This window comes from Belonocnema kinseyi, chromosome 7 (assembly GCF_010883055.1).
Source record: "Belonocnema kinseyi isolate 2016_QV_RU_SX_M_011 chromosome 7, B_treatae_v1, whole genome shotgun sequence".
Lineage (NCBI taxonomy): Eukaryota > Metazoa > Arthropoda > Insecta > Hymenoptera > Cynipidae > Belonocnema > Belonocnema kinseyi.
In genome coordinates, this window is record NC_046663.1 from 129,046,198 (window position 1) to 129,066,783 (window position 20,586).

Sequence of the window (20,586 nt, forward strand, 5' to 3'; positions counted from 1 at the left end):
ATAGAGCTCCAAGAAGATTATGTTGAAAAATAAAAAAAAATTTACCCAAAAAAAATTGTTTTTATACTTCATTCTAAGGACTTATTGAACTACCCTCGTATTCAAAAAATAGTTGAATTCTGCGAATTAAAAAGGATTTTCAACCAAATAATTTGAATCTTTAAAAACACAGATTAATTTGCAACTAAAATGTTGCGATTTTTAATAATAATAATACAAATAATTTCACTTTATCGAAAATGCCCGAATTCTATCATGTTTTCGCTGATATTCCCTAATTTTCCGGAAACATCAGACCTGTAGCAAGTCTAACACTTGTACTTTTGGATTTTAAATTGCAGACAATTTTTCCCGGAGTTATCATGCTTATCGCAAGCAATAATAAAAAAGGTGTTTTGCGGGAGTGGCCATATTTTCTCAGTCTAATCAGTCTCCACGTGTGAAATAAATTCCATCACAATTTTCTCGTGCTTAGGGAATAAAGTACAAATTAATCCGAGTTATAGACATTTCAAAATTATTTTATATTTATTGTTAATTGTCTTATTCACTGCGTTTGAAAATAAAAAATCCATATTTGTAATTATGGTTTTTTATAGGGTCTTAAGGATAAGTTTGTAATTACTCTTATTCAAATTATCAAGCAGAATATATTTTTTATCAAATAAAAAGATGGCTAAATGTGCATTGCATTAATTTTATTTTATAATTTTATTTTTGAAATTTTCCTCATTAAAAACCTGCATTGCAGTGACGTCACGGCCACCCGAAGGCCAACTCTATTGTCGGGAAAAGTGAGCAAAAAAATTTCGAAGGCTTCAACATCATCGAAAGAGGTAACCGTTCTCGCCCCCCCTCCCATTGCTGCCATTAGGACTCATAATCACCGCTTCTTCCGATAGCACAGCTTAAATTTTGAAATTTACTTGTCTAAAGCTTTAAAAGAGGCCCTACATATTATTATTCTGACCTAAAAATTGGAAAATGTATTGTATGAAAATGGAGGAACACTTGAAAGAAGTTTTATCTCAAAAGCATCCCCTTAAACATATGAAATTGTACACTGAAGTTGAGCTCATTTTGTACTGATAGTTTGTCATGCAAATGACTTAGTCGGTTTTTTTTAACAGGAACCTGCAATTTCTCCAGTAAAAATCGCCGGATATATTTCCGACGTTTTTGCCAGGATATTTGAGAGAAATAAAATAATTGTGCAGCTAATCCAAATTCATAGCGCAGCCGTTGATAATAGGTCCACAGTAGATAGAACCTTTTTTGTGCACTAAAAAATTATGAACATTTTTCAGATCACCATATTCGACCTAAAATCAACAGTTCTCGAGTAATTTTAAAAACATGTTATTGTTTAACACTTTCCAGAATTTCGGAACTTTGCCGTACACGTATGTTTGGGGACTTTTTACAATATCTTTATAAAGCCATTGCTAACGTATCTGTGAAAAAATGCTACTATTACGAATTTTTTTTTAAGTGATATTTGTTCCCCGCTGACTGGACTAAAGAATATCTGGTTCAGTTTACTAGAACATCTGGTTATGTTGACCACAACGTTGTATTCTTAAGCTACCAGAAAACTGTCTTGTAAATACTTCCGGTTAACCTCACCAGAACTTCTGGTTACATTTACCCGAATTTCTGGTAACATTAACCAGAAAATTGTCAACCAGAAACTTCTGATACTTTTAACCAGAATTTATAGTAAGGGCATATTTAACACTCTATACTAGTTGAATTAACCAGAATTCTGGTTGATTCAACCAGAATTTTTTTTGAGTGTTCAATTATTGACAGCTGATAATTAAATTGTTGAATATTCTACCGACAAAATTTTTGGATTATTTCGAACCGAGTTCCAACCAGCATCTTTTAATAAAATTAATATAACATCTTCCTATGCTTTCCTACATACCTAACATCTTTACTTTCCTGGAACGGTATACATTTTTTCTATGAAAACATTTTTATTCCTATTCAGCCTCGCCGTATTTCAAGAGTAAGTTTTTATTATGTTTTTAATTTGAAAAATTGATTTTTATTTGCTTTCTAAAAAGGATTTTCAAAACACATGGAATTAGAACCGTCAAATTCTTGAGTGTCTTGTTCGAAATTGGTTAACTTTTTCTAGTCAAACTGATTTTCTCAAAATTTAGCAACTCAATATCTCGGGAGTAAGTTTTTATGTTTTGTTTAAACTGAAAATTGCACTATTTATCGTGATCACCAACCGAGCCTGTTTCAATTTTAGTTATCTGTCACTTTGAGATAGTAAACTTCCACATTTTATTTCTCGGAATGGGATAATTTTTTTTAATCGTACTTTTTTGGCTTCAATTTACAAACACGTCAGCTCGGGAATAAACTTTTGTCTTTATCTTTAAATGACGATTTCGATTTTACAGAATGTTATTTTTCTCTCCTAAAAAATTTATATTTGGTTGATTATCTAATCCTGTATACTGTAACCCTTCAAATATTGTTTCAGAAATAAAATAAACATGTTTATAAAGCACTTTTATAAAATGTTCGTTATTGAAAATTATTTATTTTAAAAACGTATTTCTTCTAATTTCAACTCATCTTCGATTTAATGTTCAAATTCAATTTTAAATTTACATTATTAATTTAAAGTTTAAGTATTTTTTTTATCTGGGACAATTAGTAGAACTATAATAATTAGATTCCTTTTTTATGCTGGCAAATTTTATTGAAATTTTTCAACAAAATTTACTCATAATACATCTTAAAGTAATCAATCTTTTAAATTTTTGAGCTCCACAACTTGAACAGAAATCACAAATTGAATCAATACTTGAATTAAGCAATTAACTAGTAGAATTTAAATTAATTAAATTTAAATATTTTCATTAAATATTTTTAAATCTACCTATTTATATGAAATGTGTAAAACAAAAAGATAGACAAAATATATTCCTCTGTTAGCCCAGACTTTTCAGCAAAAAAGCTTGGCAGTGCAGTAATTATTATATATAAAACATTTTTTGTTGTTGAAAATTTATTATTATATAACATTATCTGTTTCGAGCTGCTGCAATGGAACGTCTGTCGACGATTTTACAATGCCTGTCTACAAATTTTTAAACGCAGTATATAGAAATCTTTGTTTGCTTTTCTCATCTTACTAAGAAGACGATCTTTCATTGAGTAGCTAACTGACCAAACTTTCATTGCTCTACTCTAACTTTGACTCAAACGTTTTCGAACAAAGAGTACAGCGACCAACTTTTCGTTGCTGTACTCTTGCCTCTGTCTCCATACGCGTGTTTACATTGAGTCCATGATGGCTGATCTATCTAGACTTTCTAGAGTCTAACAATATCAAAAGAATTTAGGGGCCTCGACTTTTGACCCCTACTTTAGTAGGAGTATACCATTGACATATGATGTTCTTATTTTAAGATTATCTCTTAATCAAATACTCTTTTAGATTTATGACTTTACGTGAATAAGCGAGGGATCGGCTAAGATAGAAGGGCAGATGTTAAACAGGATAGCGCTTAATTATATTGAGAAGGACAAGGAAGAAAAGATTAACATGGGCTGCTTTGCGTTTAAAAAAAAGTTCAGTGTGTCATGTGCTTGTTTGCATTATTAGGATTGAATTTCTTGTTACAAAACAGTGGCGAGTAATTTAAATATTCTGGTGAACGAAAAAAGGGCAAACTTGTCGTTGCAAAATTCGAGTGTCATTTAACTATGAACTATGAAGTAGGGTCGAAGACAATATACAAAAATTCAAACAATACTCACGATTGACATGATTGATATAGTAAGCGCCCACATGTTTGTCGTAAGCCTCCTCCCAGCCGAGTGGAAGTTCGTTGCCGATGCAATCTGCGAAGGTCTGGGGTTTTGTGAATCTGCAATAAAAAACTTTCTTAGTGATGGAAATATTTTACTCCACAACCGGCTGTAGCAATAGCGAATATTGAAGACATTTCCAAGTTGTTTTATAAGGAATTTCTATTCTAATTCACATAGTCAAATTTTAATACATAATTTAATTATTTGTATTCGTATAAACAAAATCTTTGATTTAAGAAACAAGTGTTATTCCAATTTTCTTAAATGCTTTGTATTCTTATGAATTCTTAAAATTCCACAATTCACGTAAACATCAATACTGTTATTGGCTAACCCCTCGGTTTGCTTTCTAACGAAAAATATTGGAACGCAATTTCATATAGAGACAGTACATGCCGGTGAAATTTTGTGATTCGCTCCTCTGAGTGGAAATTTTGAATTGTTTTTGTCAAATTTCGCAAACTCTTGTTTAAGTATCCTATTTATACCATTCACTATTAGAGATGCACGTCGAGACAAGAATTTCTCGGATTCCGCTTGATATTGCCCGTGTTCGACATATACCGTATCGACACAGATCCGTATCATTGCCCCCCCCCCCCCCCCCCCCCCCCCATGAAATTTAATAATAACGTGAGACGATGAAGTGTGGTGAAATCTTACTGGTTTTTATTAATCAACAAAGTAGTTTAATTTTCAAAGAAGCAGTTGAATTTTCAACTACAATAGATGAGTTCTTGATGACAAATGTAATAGTTGATATTTTTAGAAAGACAATATTGTTAATTTAAATCAAAAGCAACTAAAGGGAATAAAAAAGAATCAATTTTTAATAAAAAAGTTAAATCCTCACTCAAAGCAGGTGAATCTTCAGCCAAAAAGTTATTTGCATTTTTAATCAAAATAAAAGGTTTCCGTAAAGTAGTTCAATTTTCAATAAAATAGTTACGAAAAGGCATGAATTTTTAAAAATTAAATCAATAATGCTAGAAGATCAGAGTTTTTTTCTAATATTTTCCACTTCTAATTCTAATGATGTTATAATTAAATCATGTCAACAAACATAATTGTTTAATCAATTTATTATTTATAACAATATTATCTTAGAATAATTCTAGAAACTTGAAGTTTTTAATAATATTTTGCACTTTAAATTCTAATGAGGTTTTAATTAAATCGCGGGGAAAACCGCGGAAATCGCCGGAATCTCAATCAATGATCGGGATTCTTTTATTTTCTCTATCACTCTAAAAATACAAATTTGAAGTGTTTAATTTTTATTTCAAGCTATAATTTTTCAGAGTGGCCACTTTAATCAGTAACACTTAATTCTCAACCATTTCCCGGTTCGCCGAAATTTTTTACAATTAAAGGGAAACAATTCAAACGCATAAAGCTGAAAGATTCCGTTTAAAACAGGTAAATATATAATTAAGTAAAAGCTATACTTAAAATTTAAACTAATTTTTAATATTTCTAGGAACTTCAGTCAAATTTATTTCTTCTTTTTCAGCCGTTCAATATACTTAAACAGTTTCAGAATTTGATTTCAAAATCTTCGAAAATCTAAATTTTGTTGAAAACGTTATGGAATATTTTTAAATTTGTTATCATTTTTTAAAATTCTTTTTAAACTTATTAACAAATCCTTTTTATATCATTCGAGTTTTTCATAAAACTTTTAATAAATCCTGAAAAATTAAAATAAGCTGTTAAAATCTTCCATATTATTTACGGACAATTTTCGAAATATTTCTAAATTTTTTAAAATATATTCTTAAAATTAATTTTAAAAAACAATCATTTTTAACTTTCCAATTTTAAAATAAATATCGGTAAATTGCAAAATAAATAAATTCAAAGTTTCATAAATGACAATTTTGGAAATCTTTAAAATCTTTTTAAATATATTCTTAGAATTAATTTTCAAAAATAATCATTTTTAATTTTCCAATTTAAAAATAAATATCGGTAAATTGCAAAAAAAAAATTTTAAGTTTCATAATGAAAAGCATTAAAACTTAAAAGATTACATTTTTTCATGAACAATTTTTAAATTAGAAGTTAAATCATTTCTATTTTGAGTTGCCACACTGTAAAAAATATTGCTGAAAATTACATTTCGTTTTGTAACTTTTTCCTATGATTTTTCTGCGAAAATTACACGTTTCTTGTAAATTCACAATGATTATTAAAGGAATTTAACCATAAATGAATGAAATTTACAATGAACGTGTTAATTTCCCACAGCAATCATAGGAAATCAAAATACCAGTGAATTTTGTGGGGACTTTACACTAAAGTGTATCTGAAGTAGAAACGTAATTTCACAACGTTTATGTAAGCTTCCAAAGATTAGTGTAATTTCCCACGAGGAGTGTAATACGTTTTACAGCAGCGATGTAAAATTCCATAATCCTTGTAATTCCGCTGTTGAACACTTGATGGATTCTCATAAACTGCGAGGCCAGCGAGTAAATTCAGTGGCAAGATTGTGAAAATTTTAGCGGCATTCGGATATATTTTAGAATTGAAATCGTGGCTTGTGCTGGGTTGAGCGCGTCACAAAGGCAAAGCGCAATGAGTTTTACTCAAATAAATTTGTTCGTATGTTTAGCATGCTTGCGAAAAAAAATTAATTTTTAAAGGTTACTGCTGTTTAGACAGAAGTTGATATAAATTAGGATGCGCGTACTTCGCCCACTGATCATAACCTTGTTTGATGCGTATTTGTTTTGCAACAGCAAACCAAACAAAAACTTAAATTTTTTCTGCCTAATAAAAAATGACTCCTTTTATTTATATATCTTATTATTCTTACGATTCGGTTTAATTAAAACATACATTAAGCGATTCAAAATACCCGGGCTGGTAATTGCGCATGCGCAACCTTTGACATGCGGCGTTTTACAGCGTCACTGTAATCTCAGAAGGCGAATGTAAAATTCCATTCTTCCAAAACTACTTTTTACCACTATCGTGTTATTTCTACATAATTTTGGTAAATTTCCCACAGTAATCACTGGTATTTTTATGTCCTATGATCTTTGTGGTAAAATTACATGAAACTTTTTACAGTGCACATATCAATCATTGTTCAATTGTTATTTATACATCAAAATTTGTTTTGAAATCTCGTTAAATATTCATTAAAAATTATTTGTTTTTAAAGAAAAATCATTTTAAAAAATGTACAGGGATCTTAGGTATATTTTGTTACTATCTGAAAAGTTTAAAAATCATTTAAAAACGTCAAAATCTTATTTCAAGATCTTCAAAAATATATATTTTGTTAAACTATTTAAATTAGTTTTGAATCTCTAAAAAACTTTGTTTTTAATCTCTTTTCAGGAATTCTGTAAAAAATAATTTATGAAGGAAAAAAATCATTGAAAATTTCCCCATAAAGTCTTAATCAATCCTGCAATATAAAAAAAATATCTTAAAAGTTTCTGATTTTTCGATAAAATTTTGGTAACCTTTTGAAATCTTTTTAAATATGAATTTTCAATAAAAATTTAAATTTTTAATTCAAGAAAATGGTTTAATTTTTAATGAAATAGTTTAATATAAATATTTATGTTAAGTTTCCACCAAGAAAAAAAATCTTCTACCAAGAAACAAGACTTTTAATGCACGAATTTGTAACCAAATAATAGAATTTTCAACTAAAAAAAGTGCAAAAATCAATCAAATAGATTAACTATAAGTTTAAAAATCAATTTTTGAAAAATTGATCCTGAATTGATCCATCATTTTTGAAATAAAAAACTATTGGGAAAATTGTTGCCTGGTCGTTATTCCAATGAACACCAGGGACAGCATTTTGGATAACAAACGCATAATTTTCTGCACAATCACAAATTACAAGACATTGCTCATCTTGCAATTTTTTTTTTACATTTTTGTAACAAGTTGCCTGTTCATTCGCGATAAAGAATGAATAAGGAATGCTTTACCGGATTCGCAGAAGTTTTGAATGAATTGCTCGGTTGAAACTGTTAAAGATTGTTTAGTTGTTCTAGGTTGTGAAAACCACTGTTTGTAACTTATCTGCGGAACGTTACTTTTATCAAAAACTGTCCTTTGACTTTTTAAAGAATGCATTTTTTCATTGAAGGGATTACAACACTGAGTTTTGAATTTTACCATCGACATTTTTAACAAAAAATGCAAAATGCAAAATGAAACATTGCGTGAGTAAAACTGAACTGCCGACTGTCAGAAATCGACGCATTCAAGAAAAATGGCAAATATGCAAAATATCGTGTTTTGTTTTGGTCGTGGTGTCAACAAGCAAGATCTTCGCCTCCGCTAGACACAATCTTAGAACAAGGTCGCACGTGTATCGGTCGAAGTAACACGGCTCTACATTATTTGTCATATCTCAAAAACTTATTGACGGTCCACTCTGAAACTTTCGTGAGATACTCTCTGAAGTATATTGCAAAATTACAAAGGAAAAAATTTCATTTTGGAAATACCTTTTTCTTGTAAATGCAATTTGTTTAACATTTTTGCATGTTTCCCGGATAAATAAATAATTAATATTTTTCGCATATTACACAGTCTGGTTTCTTCCATTTTAAAAACATCGAAAATTCTAAGACACAATTAAATACTTAGTTATACTTCACAGTAATATTGCAAAGATAGTAGCATAATAATTCCTTCTGTCACAGGAAGTCACATCGTGAATTTGATGAAAAAAGAAAACCATCCTGTAAGCAACTATCAAGATATTTTGTTGCTTTCACTTTGCCCAAATCCGACAGAGAAAGGTTTTTTTGGACAATGTCAAGAATGCCCCACATTCCAAATTTTGTCCAATACTTTGTCGACAGTTTTTGATAAAAGTAACGTTCCGCAGATAAGTTACAAACAGTGGTTTTCACAACCTGGAACAACTAAACAATCTTTAACAGTTTCAACCGAACAACTCATTCAAAACTTTTGCAAATCCGGTAAAGCATTCCTTATTCATTCTTTTATCGCGAATGAACAGGCAACTTGTTACAAAAATGTAAAAAAAAATTTGCAAGATGAGCAATGTCTTGTAATTTGTGATTGTGCAGAAAATTATGCGTTTGTTATCCAAAATGCTGTCCCTGGTGTTCATTGGAATAACGACCAGGCAACAATTTTCCCAATAGTTTTTTATTTCAAAAATGATGGTTCAATTCAGCATAAGATTTTGGTTTTTATTTCGGACTGTAAAAAACACGAGTCAGTCGCAGTTTACGTATTTTTACGAGAATTTAACAAGTTTCTTTCGAGCTTCTATCCAAATCTGAGTGAATGCATTTATTTTTCGGACGGAGCGCTCCAGCAATTCAAAAACGCGAAACATTTTTCAACTATTTATCACCATGAGCAAGATTTCGGTCGTTCTGCAAAGTGGCATTTTCAAGCCACCGCACATGGAAAAGGCCCTTGTGACGGAGCAGGTGGGGCTCTGAAAAGAAAAGCACGAAGAGTAAGTCTACAAATGAGTGCAGATAGTCAAATAAGTTCGGCATTGGAATTGTATGAATGGGCAAAGAATGACGGGTGTTTTTATAATATATCGGTGATTTACAAAAATGAACGAGATTATGAAGCAGCTGCTGAATTTTTAAAAGTTCGATTTGAAAATTGCATAACAGTAAAGGGGACACAAAAGTTACATTACATCGAACCCGTGCAAAATCACCAATTAAAAGTGAAAATTTACTCTTCTTGTCCTAGTTTTGAATATGTTAGCTTTTCAAAAAATGTATCAAAGCGAGCTTTGAAACGAAACGCGAAATAGATAAGGAAAATCGTATCTAACGATTTTACTGTGCTGTATAGAAATGTTTTCATTCACAATACTACAGCTTATACGAATTATTGTTCTTTTGATAATAAAAAAAACATTGTTTATGCATATAACGAATTTGGTAAACATAATTTATTTAACAGAATTTGAAAAAAACTATAGCTTACACGGCTCTACATTATCTGTCATATCTCAGAAACTTATTGACGGTCCACTCTGAAACTTTCGTGAGATACTCTCTGAAGTATATTGCAAAATTACGTAGGATAAAATTTCATTTCGGAGATACCTTTTTCTTGTAAATGCAATTTGTTTAACATCTTTGCATATTTCCCGGATAAATGAATAATTAATATTTTTCGCATATTACAAAGTCAAAGTATGAACAATTGTGAACTTCATTATAAAACATCCAGATTCTAATGAATAAATAATTGTTACTTTTGAGCATTTCAAAAAAGTGATCTTCATTAGATTCTGAAAGTTCAAATAATGATAACTTGTGAATTTCACATATCATATTGAAAAGAAAAAATACGTGTCTTCTATTTTTGTGTTAAAATCAAGAAAAATATAACTTTGAGTGAATTTAAAATTTAGTGGTAAATCTGACATTGAATGACCCATATATATAATTTTCTAACTAAAAGGACGAATATTATACTAATAAAGTTGAAACAATTTCAGTTTTATGAAAGACTTTTCGTAATCTTCGAATTTTATAGTTATAAACTCCATGGGAAATTTCTAAAATTGAACCGAAAGGGATAACAGCTTAATTTTATTGCGAGGAATCCTTCAATATCTCAGGTACGTCAACCTTCGAAGATATAATCCCAGGCGAGAAAAAGCAAGCGAGGGGTATCGCGCTGGATGCAACAGGGGGGTTAACCTTAGCAGGTCATAGTGCGAGTCGGGCATTTGCCTTACAGCGACACTGGGCAGTCGTCATTTCCTCCACGGCTACCTGTGTACCCTTTCTCTTCCAGTGTGCATTGACACTACCCCTCATTGGATTCGAAGTTGCTCCAGGCCCTCGATCGTACGTCACCTGTGGAGATATTCCCTTTGTCGTCCAACTCATATCTGTTCCTATTTAAAGAATAACAGTGTGTCCAAGAAAATCATTTAAATATAGAGAATTAGATTATTTTCAATCTAATAATGTATAAATATGGTGTATGAAAATTTTATGGACGAAAAGTTATACAATTATCCACTTTTAGGCAATTATACATGCAATACAATACGATTATAAATAATAAATAAATAAAAACAATAAATACAATTTTCCACTTTTTAAGTTATGGTGGATTAGTAATTGATTCAAGTTAACAAAAGTAACTGTTTCAACAAGTTATTATTGTTATTTATAGCAATATTCTCTTAAAATCATTCTCATATGTTGCAGTTTTTTCCAGAATTTTTCACTTTTGATCCACTTTTAAATTGTAATGAGATAATAATTAATTTAAGTTAACAAAACGTAAGTGTTTCAAGAAGTTATTATTTTGTAGAAATTGTTGATGTACGTTGTTTGCTTTAGGGTCAGGTGAATTGATATCAATTAAGTTGTTTCACACGTTTCAGCGCACAATGGTGTCCCTCATCAGTGAGTTTTAATAAATCTGTGAAAAGTACATAATGTCTTGTAGGTACGCAGTTTTACAATTGGAACCATTATTCTTTGGTTAATAACACAGTTTTTAAATTACATATATTCTTTAACTTAAAATTTAATTTTATTAATCACTATTGATAAAGCATTCAGTATTATTAAAACAATGTCTTTTAACGAAATACAACATTGATGAAAAAAAATCACAATGCAGTCGTAACATTTTTTAAACAAAATTTTTTTAAAGTTTTCAGAAAACATTGCAGTGCCTTGAAAATTGCCCTGAAGCAAAAAAATTAAATTATAAACAACTTTGTAGTCGAATAATTATTTAAGTATTCTTTAAAAAATATTCTTTTTCTTATGGAAAAAAAGTTTATTTTGTAAGGCGAACAATTTTTCTTATTTTTACAAAAGTAATTTTTATAATAAAAGAAAATTTATTTCATATTCTTACTACTGTGAAAAAGATCCTCATCAACTTTCGTCGATATAAAGAAAAGAAAAGTTTTTAAAGAATATTTGAATAATTATTTAGCTACAAAGTTTTTCAAAAAAATTTTATTTTTATTACAGAGCGACTTTCAAGAGAAAAAAATGTCACTTTCACAGATATAATTCCTAATCATACCAGAAAAATTCATTGATTAACGGGTAAAAGGTATCACAGGGTTCCCATCCAGCCCCTTATCCCTTCCGCCGGGAGGCCTATTGTTTCGACCAAGTCGAGCGCTGGCGGTACAGTCTTTTTCAACAAGATGCAAGGTTCGGAGTGCGAACCCTACACAGTACCCACCATCGCGATACAATAGAAAGAGAAAGAGAGACACTAGGAAAAGGAAAAGGAAGGAAACGCAGTGCAGGACTACATATTAAGAAGCCCCGTCATCTTATTTGATTGAACATTGCATAATTTGATTGAAAATTCATCACTTGTGGAAACTGAAACAATTTCATATAATAAATTAATTTGATTTGTTACAAATTTCTTTTTTTTGTTGATACTTTAATTATTTGTAACTTATATAGATATTTTTTTTAACAATTCATTGCATGTATTCAAACAATATATTATTCCTTCCTTAGAAAAATGTTGTGGCCCTGAAAAGGGCCGATTGTGCTAGACTGTCTGCTGCTTGATACAGCAATCCTCATTGGGGATAGAAATACTTCATTGCTTCTAAAATACTGAGAAAAAATTCTTCGTAGAAAGTGTATGTGTTTCTCCAAACATATTCAATCAGATAATGTTCAGTATTCTCAACTGACATTTTCCCTAGTCGCCTACGCAGATCCCGTTTGATCTTGGACCAGAGCGACTCAATATTTTGAGTCTGAATATTTTTGTCCTTAGGATTTACGAAATTCGTAGAATGTGTGAAGACCGATCTAGTTAGTTTAGTCGCCGCTATAAACAAGTCGCCACTAATACTTGTGTATGCTCTAATAGGTCCCCGAGATAAATTCTATTCAAATGGTCCAAAAAATGCCTCCTGAATATGAATATCTTATTATTTTATAAGCCATCAATGTATTTCTATCGCCATTGAAGAAGGAATAATGTATTGTTTGAATACATGCAATGAATTGTTAAAAGAAAAATATATCTTTTTAGTTACAAATAATTAAAGTATCAACAGAAAAAAAGAAATTTGTAACAAATCAAAATAATTTATAATAAAAAATTGTTTCAGTTTCCACAAGTGATGAAATTTCATCCAAACTATTCAATGTTCAATCCAAAAAGATGACGGGGCCCCTTAATATGCAGTCCTGCACTGTGTTTTCTTCCTTTTCCTAGTCTCTCTCTCTCTCTCTCTTCCTAGTGTATCGCGATGGTGAGTACTGTGTAGGTTCCGCAGTGCGAACCTTGCATCTTGTTGAAGAAGACTGTACCGCCAGCTTTCGATTTGGCCGAAACAATAGACCCCCCGACGGCAGGGTTAAGGGGCTGGATGGGAACCCTGTGATAGTTTTTACCCTTAATTAACACTATTTATCTTATACACAAGCAACTTCGAATACAGTGAGGGGTAGTGTCGTTGTGCAGTGGAAGGGGAAGGTTACACAGGTAGCCGTGGAGGAAAAGACGATCGCCCGCGACACCCTCACTGGATTCAAAGTTGCTCCAGGCCCTCGATGCCATGTCCCTGTGGAGATAATCCCTTTCTCTTCCCGCTTATATCTATTTCTATATGAAGTATATCAGGATGTCCAAGAAAATCATTCAAATATAGGAAGTTAGATTAGCTCCAATCTAATAAAGTATAAATATGATATATGAACATTTTGTGGACGATAAATGATACAATTTTCCACATTTGGTCAATTATATACATACAATTCAATACAATTATAAATAATAGATAAATAAAAACAATAAATACAATTTTCCACTTTTTAACTTATGGTGTATTAGTAATTGATTCAAGTTAACAAAAGTAAGTGTTTCAACAATTTGTTATTATTATTTATAACAATATTCTCTTAAAATCATTCTCATATGTTGCAGTTTTTTTTTTACAATTTTTCACTTTTGATCCACTTTTAAATTGTAATGAGATAATAATTAATTTAAGTTAACAAACGAAAATGTTTCAAGAAGTTATTATTTTGTAGAAATTGTTGATGTACGTTGTTCGCTTTAGGGTCAGATGAATAGGGTTGTTTCGTGATTTTAGATAAAATAATTTTTTCAATACATAATTTTAATTTGAATCGAAGATGCGATATAATTTTTTTTTGTGTCGTACAGCAGAAAAAAATTTATAAAAGTTGAAGGCGGTAAAACACTTATTCAAATTGGTATCACGTGTTTGTCACGTGACTCAGAGGTTCTCAGAATTATCTATCAATCTGACGATGCGAAACTCATGATTATGTGACAAAAAAGTTACCCTGTTGTGATATTTGGTTTAAGAGTCAGTAGTCTGTTGAAGGAAAACAGTAAGAGCAATTATTAACACATTTCAAAATCGTACATATTTTCGAATCGTTTCAGTAAACATGACTACATTCAAGCACTTTTAAAATGAATTCTGTATACAAAAGTTTTGGTTTTAAGTGTCTTTCCAATGTTTATAATGTTTTTTGAACAATATTTTGTGACTTCAATTTTCGATGTGCACATAACTAAAAGAAAACATCGGCACAGAAAAAGATATTTGAGAATCACTGAACCTGAGCTGTGATTGGTGGAAAATCCGACCCCGTTGAAGTCACAGGGGCCTTCCAATCGATGTCGTGATAGAAAATTCATATTGTAACATTTAATTGAAAATACTAAACAATATGTAAAAAATATTTTATGGGCGTTTTTATAATTAGAATTTTATATACTATAAGATCCATTTCTTGGAAAAATGATATCTGACTTTAGAAACAACCCTATTGATATCAATTAAGTTGTTTCACACGTTTCGGCCCACAATCGTGACCCTGGTCAGTGAGTTTTAATCAATCTTTGAAAATCACAATTTTCAACAGCTTTACCAACGACAAAAACAATAGAAAATTTATTTTGACTCACTTCATTAACTCAATAGGGAGCTTATGAAAATTCAATATTCTAATTGAAAATGTTAAGAATCTGCCAATATTAACCATTCTATTCACAAACTCGTCAAAACTCCAGGGATTTCGTCGGCCTATTCGAATTTTTAATCAATGTATAGGCGTGGAAATGGCGAGGAAATGGGTAATTTGAAAGACAAAGGCATTATATTTATGGGGGACATAACATCGAGGGCCTGAAGCAACTTCGAATCCAGTGAGGGGTAGTGTCTTTGCGCAGTGGAAGGTTTCGCAGGTAGCCGTGGAGGAAAAGACGATCGCCCTTTTTTCACAAGTAGTTTCTTAATTTCTCTTTTGATTGGTCCCTAATTGGTCTTAATTTAATATTTACTACTTTCCTTGGGTTTCTTTTCCAAATAATTTGAATGATTTTTACGAGATATTAGCCATAAAAGCAAAGGACTTCAACGCGCGTAGGTCTCAAGTTACAGGGGTCTAGGTAGCTACTTGAGTGTTTCACTCACTCGCTCTTTTTGTACTTAAAAAGTTAAAGAAATAATAATTATGCAATCCCCGACTTGAAAGTAATGTATTCAGAATGTTCGAATTATTCCGATTTTAACGGCATGCAATTTGATTATGATATTTTCAAATCGTTAATTTCAATATAAATTTTTTTGTAATTACCTGACTTTGACCTGCCTATGGACAAAAGACCCCAGCGGGAGTCAGTTAACCCAAACTGAGGTCGGTAAACAAACAGAAAAGTAGTAGAAAACATAAAGCCCACTGTCCGCCAGTCTCGTAAATCAATCTAGGAAATTTTTTTTCTTAATGTTGAAGGGCTTCACTTCAAATTGGCTGAAGCATCTCACGAAATCCCACCTTCTTAAAAAATTTAATAATGGGCTGCACGAAAAAAACCAAAATTGGTCGTTCTGTAGGGTCTTCTTTTAGGGAACAGAGTATAGAACTGCTACCCACTGCAGTTTCTCATGTGAGCAGGACGAGAGCGGTTGTGACAATCGTTAAGAAAGGGCCGCAGTGCGCGCGTACGAAGTCAAGTACATTGCGCAATAGCATGCATTCCCATTGGAAATGGTTTAGACGTTCCGGACTGTTTACGTTTCGATCCCCCGAAATTCCGCCCCAAGGTTATTTGAAGGCAAACCCCTGGCAGTGGGCTGAAATCGAGAGTTTGGTGTAATTCAAGAGCAGTGGATATAAGCAACAACTTAACAGAATTATATATAATCTCCAAAAAATTCCGGATAAACTGTAAAACTATTCAAGTGTAATTATAAAAAAGTTCCGTAGTATTTAAAAAGAGCTCTTGAAATAAAAAAGTTCGAAAATTATTTTGGAATAAATCGATAAAAGTCTTTAAATTATACAAGGTTCGTATAAATTAATTGGAGACACTGATTGTATTTGTAAAACACTACATTATATTAATAGTCCAGTTATCTAGTTTAAAAACGGTATTTTCACCGTATTAAGTAGGTTATGTGCGTTTTTTGCATAAACGGTTTATGAAGGGGTCCTGATTAAAATTCCAGGTTTTCTAGAAATGACACCCGTCCGCCCCGGAGATATTTTTGAAAAAAGTTCTATAAATCGTGTTTGCTTGAATGGCCCGCCCCATTCCATTTTAGAGCAAAAAATTCCACACCAAAATTAAACTAGAGGAAATACAGAAAAAGTTGACGGTAAAAGAAACTCCTATGTTTAACAGGTGCCAGGTTATAGACTTTCAAAGAACCGGATTTTTTTTCAAAAAGATGCGAAAGCCCCAATAGGTCACAAGTTATTGCCTTCCAAAGTTGACCACTTTTAACCTATTTTTCAGAGCAAGTTACTCGTTTTCAGTTTTTTTAATACTTTACTTCTCGGTGAATCTACGTAAAAGGTGCAAAAGAAAAAGTTTCAGGGCAGGCTATTCAAAGAAACATAATTTTTTTGCTATTTTAACCTATTTGTAGCCAAAAAAGTATTTTCAAAACTGCTTATATCGTACATATCCTTCAGAAAAAAGTGAAGAAAATAAATTATAGAGGACTAAATTTTGCGTAAAACAAAACCAACTTCAATGTTAGCCTTTCCAGAGGGGCGAGCTGAAAGACTGCAAAGTGTCACTGATGACTTATATGAATAAAATGTTAAACTTTGTTTTGATAAATAATTTTGTTTAGAAAATGCTTCTCATAAAAAAACCACGTGTTTTTCTAGGGAATGGGGGGCCTACAAAATAACTACGGTCGGCTTCATGGGGAGGGGGGGGGTGTCAAAAGTAACCAAAATCTGGCTACGTGGTTTATGGACGGCCCCTTATGTACTGGACAATATACTGCAACCGTATTTGAGCATTACGGTGGCATTCATGCATTTGTAATTCATTAAAAGTACACTCTGTTCTTCTTTTTTGTCAAATAAACCATCAACTGTTCAACATTGTGTAAATAATACGTTCACTATATTAATTTTGTGCATATTTTATGTATTTACTTTCAAAAAATTACTTCCAGAATATCTATTGTCGAAAGTAAATAAAAAAAATTAACTGATTTTACACTGTATTATTTTGTGTGGAGAATGCCAAAAATTGATAAACTAATAATCGCAGAGGAAATATTTATTGTTAATTGTTGATAATAAAATAATATTTAAAGAAATTAATTTGAAGATTGTTCTGTACAAGGAACTCTTTTCCACACCCCCCTATGAGGGAAATCTATTAGGAAATCCTTTTAACGACATTTTTTCGTAAATGATAAATAAAAAAATGTAAAACCAGTTTACACCATTAAGCCATTTCCCTTTCGGGGTAGGCGTGACTCACTCGGTGGGGAAGGGAGTAATGTGAGGAAGGGATATAACAATCTTTAGATTGATCTAGAATTCTCTTGATATTTATTTAAATAACACATTCGTTCCGCAACACTGCTCCGACCCAGGTTGCTGATCAATCTCTGTAGCAATCACTCCAAGTGAAGATCCACACGAAGTCGTCAGGTGAGGTTTCCCACTTGGGTCCATTACTATCCAAGGTCTTTTGTTTCAGGCGGCATTCACTCTACTGGCACATTTTTTATTAACTATTTGTCGCCATATTTTTCTGTCCTGACATACTACTCTAGCTTCTTTTATGTCCTTACATTTTTTCGTGCAGGCATTCTAACCATCCTTTCCGCGGTCTACCTCTGGGCACGCTACCATTTACTTTACCTTGATACACTTGTTTCTTTAGTCGTTCATTTGGCATTCTCTCAACATGCCCGAACCATCTTTACCGATTTCTTTCCCATGTGTCTACTCGCGTCTCTTCTGCACCACATTCTTTGAGAATTTTTTCGGTACTCACTTTGTCCATCAGAGTTTTCCCGCAGATCATACGCAAGAATCTCATGTCAATTGCATTAACTGTACTCTTATTTTTTTCTTGATAGGTCCATGCCTCGCTACCGTATAGTAAAGTCGGTAAAAATATAGAATTATGTATTGCCATTTTAATATTGTTGTTTTTCATTTCCTTTCCGTAACAGATACTCTGGATGTAATCTTTACAAAGTAAATACATAAAATATCCACACTATTAATAGAATGAAGCGTATTATTTAAAGAATGGTTGAACAATTAATTGTTTGTTGACAAAAAACTAGAAAAAAGTTTACTTGTATTGAACTACAAATTCATGTATGTCACCAAAATGCTTTAATACACGCGCAGTAAATTTTCCAATACAAATAAAGCCTTCCGAAAGGAAAGGGTCAAAGTTTCATGGTCATAACTCGTGACCTATATGAGCTAAAATATTTAATTTTGTTTTACGCAAAATCTAGTCCTCTATAATTTATTCGCTTTACTTTTATCTGTAGAATATGTATGAAATAGCAAAAAAAAGTTTCTTAGAAGAGTCATAACTCTTAATCTATGAAGAGCAGAAGACTTTTTTATAGATTTGAGCATAATTGTCTGCCCTACGACTTTTTCTCTTGCACCACTCACGGAGCTTTGCCGAGAAGCGAAGTATTTTGACAAAACAGAACACGAGTAATTTGTCTTGAATAATAGTTCAAAAGTGGTCAACTTTGGAAAGACATACGTTATGAACTATTGGAATTAGATCATCGCATATTTTTTGGAATGACTCGAAATTGCTTTGACTTTAGTTTTAATGTTGACATTTTTTTGGTCAAACTAACAGGTTCCAAAGTACAGATACAAACTTCAGAAATGGGTTTTTTCGCATCATTAAAAAAAAATCCTGCTTCTTTGAAGGACCCTAACTTGGCACCTATCGACGATAGGAAGGTCTTTTTTGCCTTCAACTTTTTCAGAATGTTCTCTAGTGTAATTTTGGTTTTGACCATTTTACTTTAAAATACAATGGGGCGGGTCAGTATACGCAAGCACAATGTTTGGAACTTTTTCCAAATATATGTCCGCCACGCACGGGTGTAATTTTTACAAAACTTGGAATTTGAATCATATTTTGAACCATATTTTAAGAAATATGTTTTGCAGAGATGTTCATTATAATCTATACAAAAACGGAGCAATTGCGTTCTGCCGAGATTTTTGCAGAGTACTGGCAGAGTACTGGCAGATTACTGGCAGATTACTGGCAACACTGTTCTTGAAATTTTTCAAAGTTTGCTCTGCGAGCATGCACGCCCTAGAAGTGAATTTGTGAAATTTTTGGTGACTCACATACATTTTTCTAACGACGACAATTCTGATTTCTGACATGTTTTGGGCACTTAGTCCATGTATTTCTCGAGAGCTAATTTTTCCGTGTAGTTAATATTACAACTACACATTATTAACTATGGTACTAACTATAAATTTGCTACTTGATTACAAGTTAAATAACGTGATGCAAACATGAAATAAGTTAATAAAATTGTAAATCCAGTCATCAGGGCTATCCTGTTTATGGGTTATAAAGTTACTTAATAAAAAAAAATGATTAACCAAATAGTTCTTAGCTTGCCCCGTTCTCTTAATGCATTTTCATCCTGAGAATAAAAACATTGACGTAATGGAAAAAGTTCATGCCAACGCAATCATTATACGGTTCGCATACAAATTTTGTTTTGCCAGCAGAACATAATACCAAATTGAAGTGTAATAATCAGCAAATATTCTCACAATAAAGGCGAGGTTGAAAATGTCTCGGCGGTAAATAAATCAGGTCCCGGAACCTAGAATTACAACATTGTCATATTGATGTGGGCACTATCCCATAATTTAGTGCTTATTTAGTGCTAATTTATGCTGCAAAAAAAATTTTGTGCCCGGTAATTTTGGCCAAAAACATGTAGTAATGCTAGCTTCAGCTGAAGGCACAACTCTGGTATGCGAAACTCGGAAACCATTAGTGGTATTAAATCTCCTTTGCGCAGGAATTTAGTGCTAATTAAGTGCCCTGGATACATGCCTTGAAAAAACTCCGGGCACTTTTTTTTACCAAAAACGTGTAGTAATGCTGGCTTCAGGTGACTGGTATGCGAAACTCGGAAACTATTAGTGGTAACAAATTCTCCTTTGCGCAGGAATTTAGTGCTAATTAAGTGTTCTGGATTTGTGCTATTCAAAAAATCCGGGCACTTTTTTTTACCAAAATCGTGTGGTAATGCTGGCTTCAGGTGACTTTGGTATGCGAAACTCGGAAACTATTAGTGGTATCAAGATCAGCTTTTCGCAGGAATTTAGTGCTAATTAAGTGCTAATATATTCTGCAAAAACTAAATTTTGTGCCCGGTAATTTTGAGAAAAAACATGTAGTAATGCTGGCTTCAGGTAACCCTGC

The 20,586-nt window shown here is 32.0% G+C and overlaps 1 protein-coding gene across 5 annotated transcripts in view; it reads right to left on the reverse strand.

Moving 5' to 3' along the window:
- Positions 1-20,586, reverse strand: part of LOC117177547 (protein kibra) — a 441,495-nt gene that overhangs the window by 251,930 nt on the left and 168,979 nt on the right. For all 5 annotated transcript variants that reach the window (XM_033368343.1, XM_033368341.1, XM_033368338.1 and 2 more), the window contains exon 3: positions 3,790-3,899. In XM_033368343.1, coding sequence (XP_033224234.1) covers positions 3,790-3,899 — 110 coding nt within the window. The remainder of the gene's footprint in view (positions 1-3,789; positions 3,900-20,586) is intronic.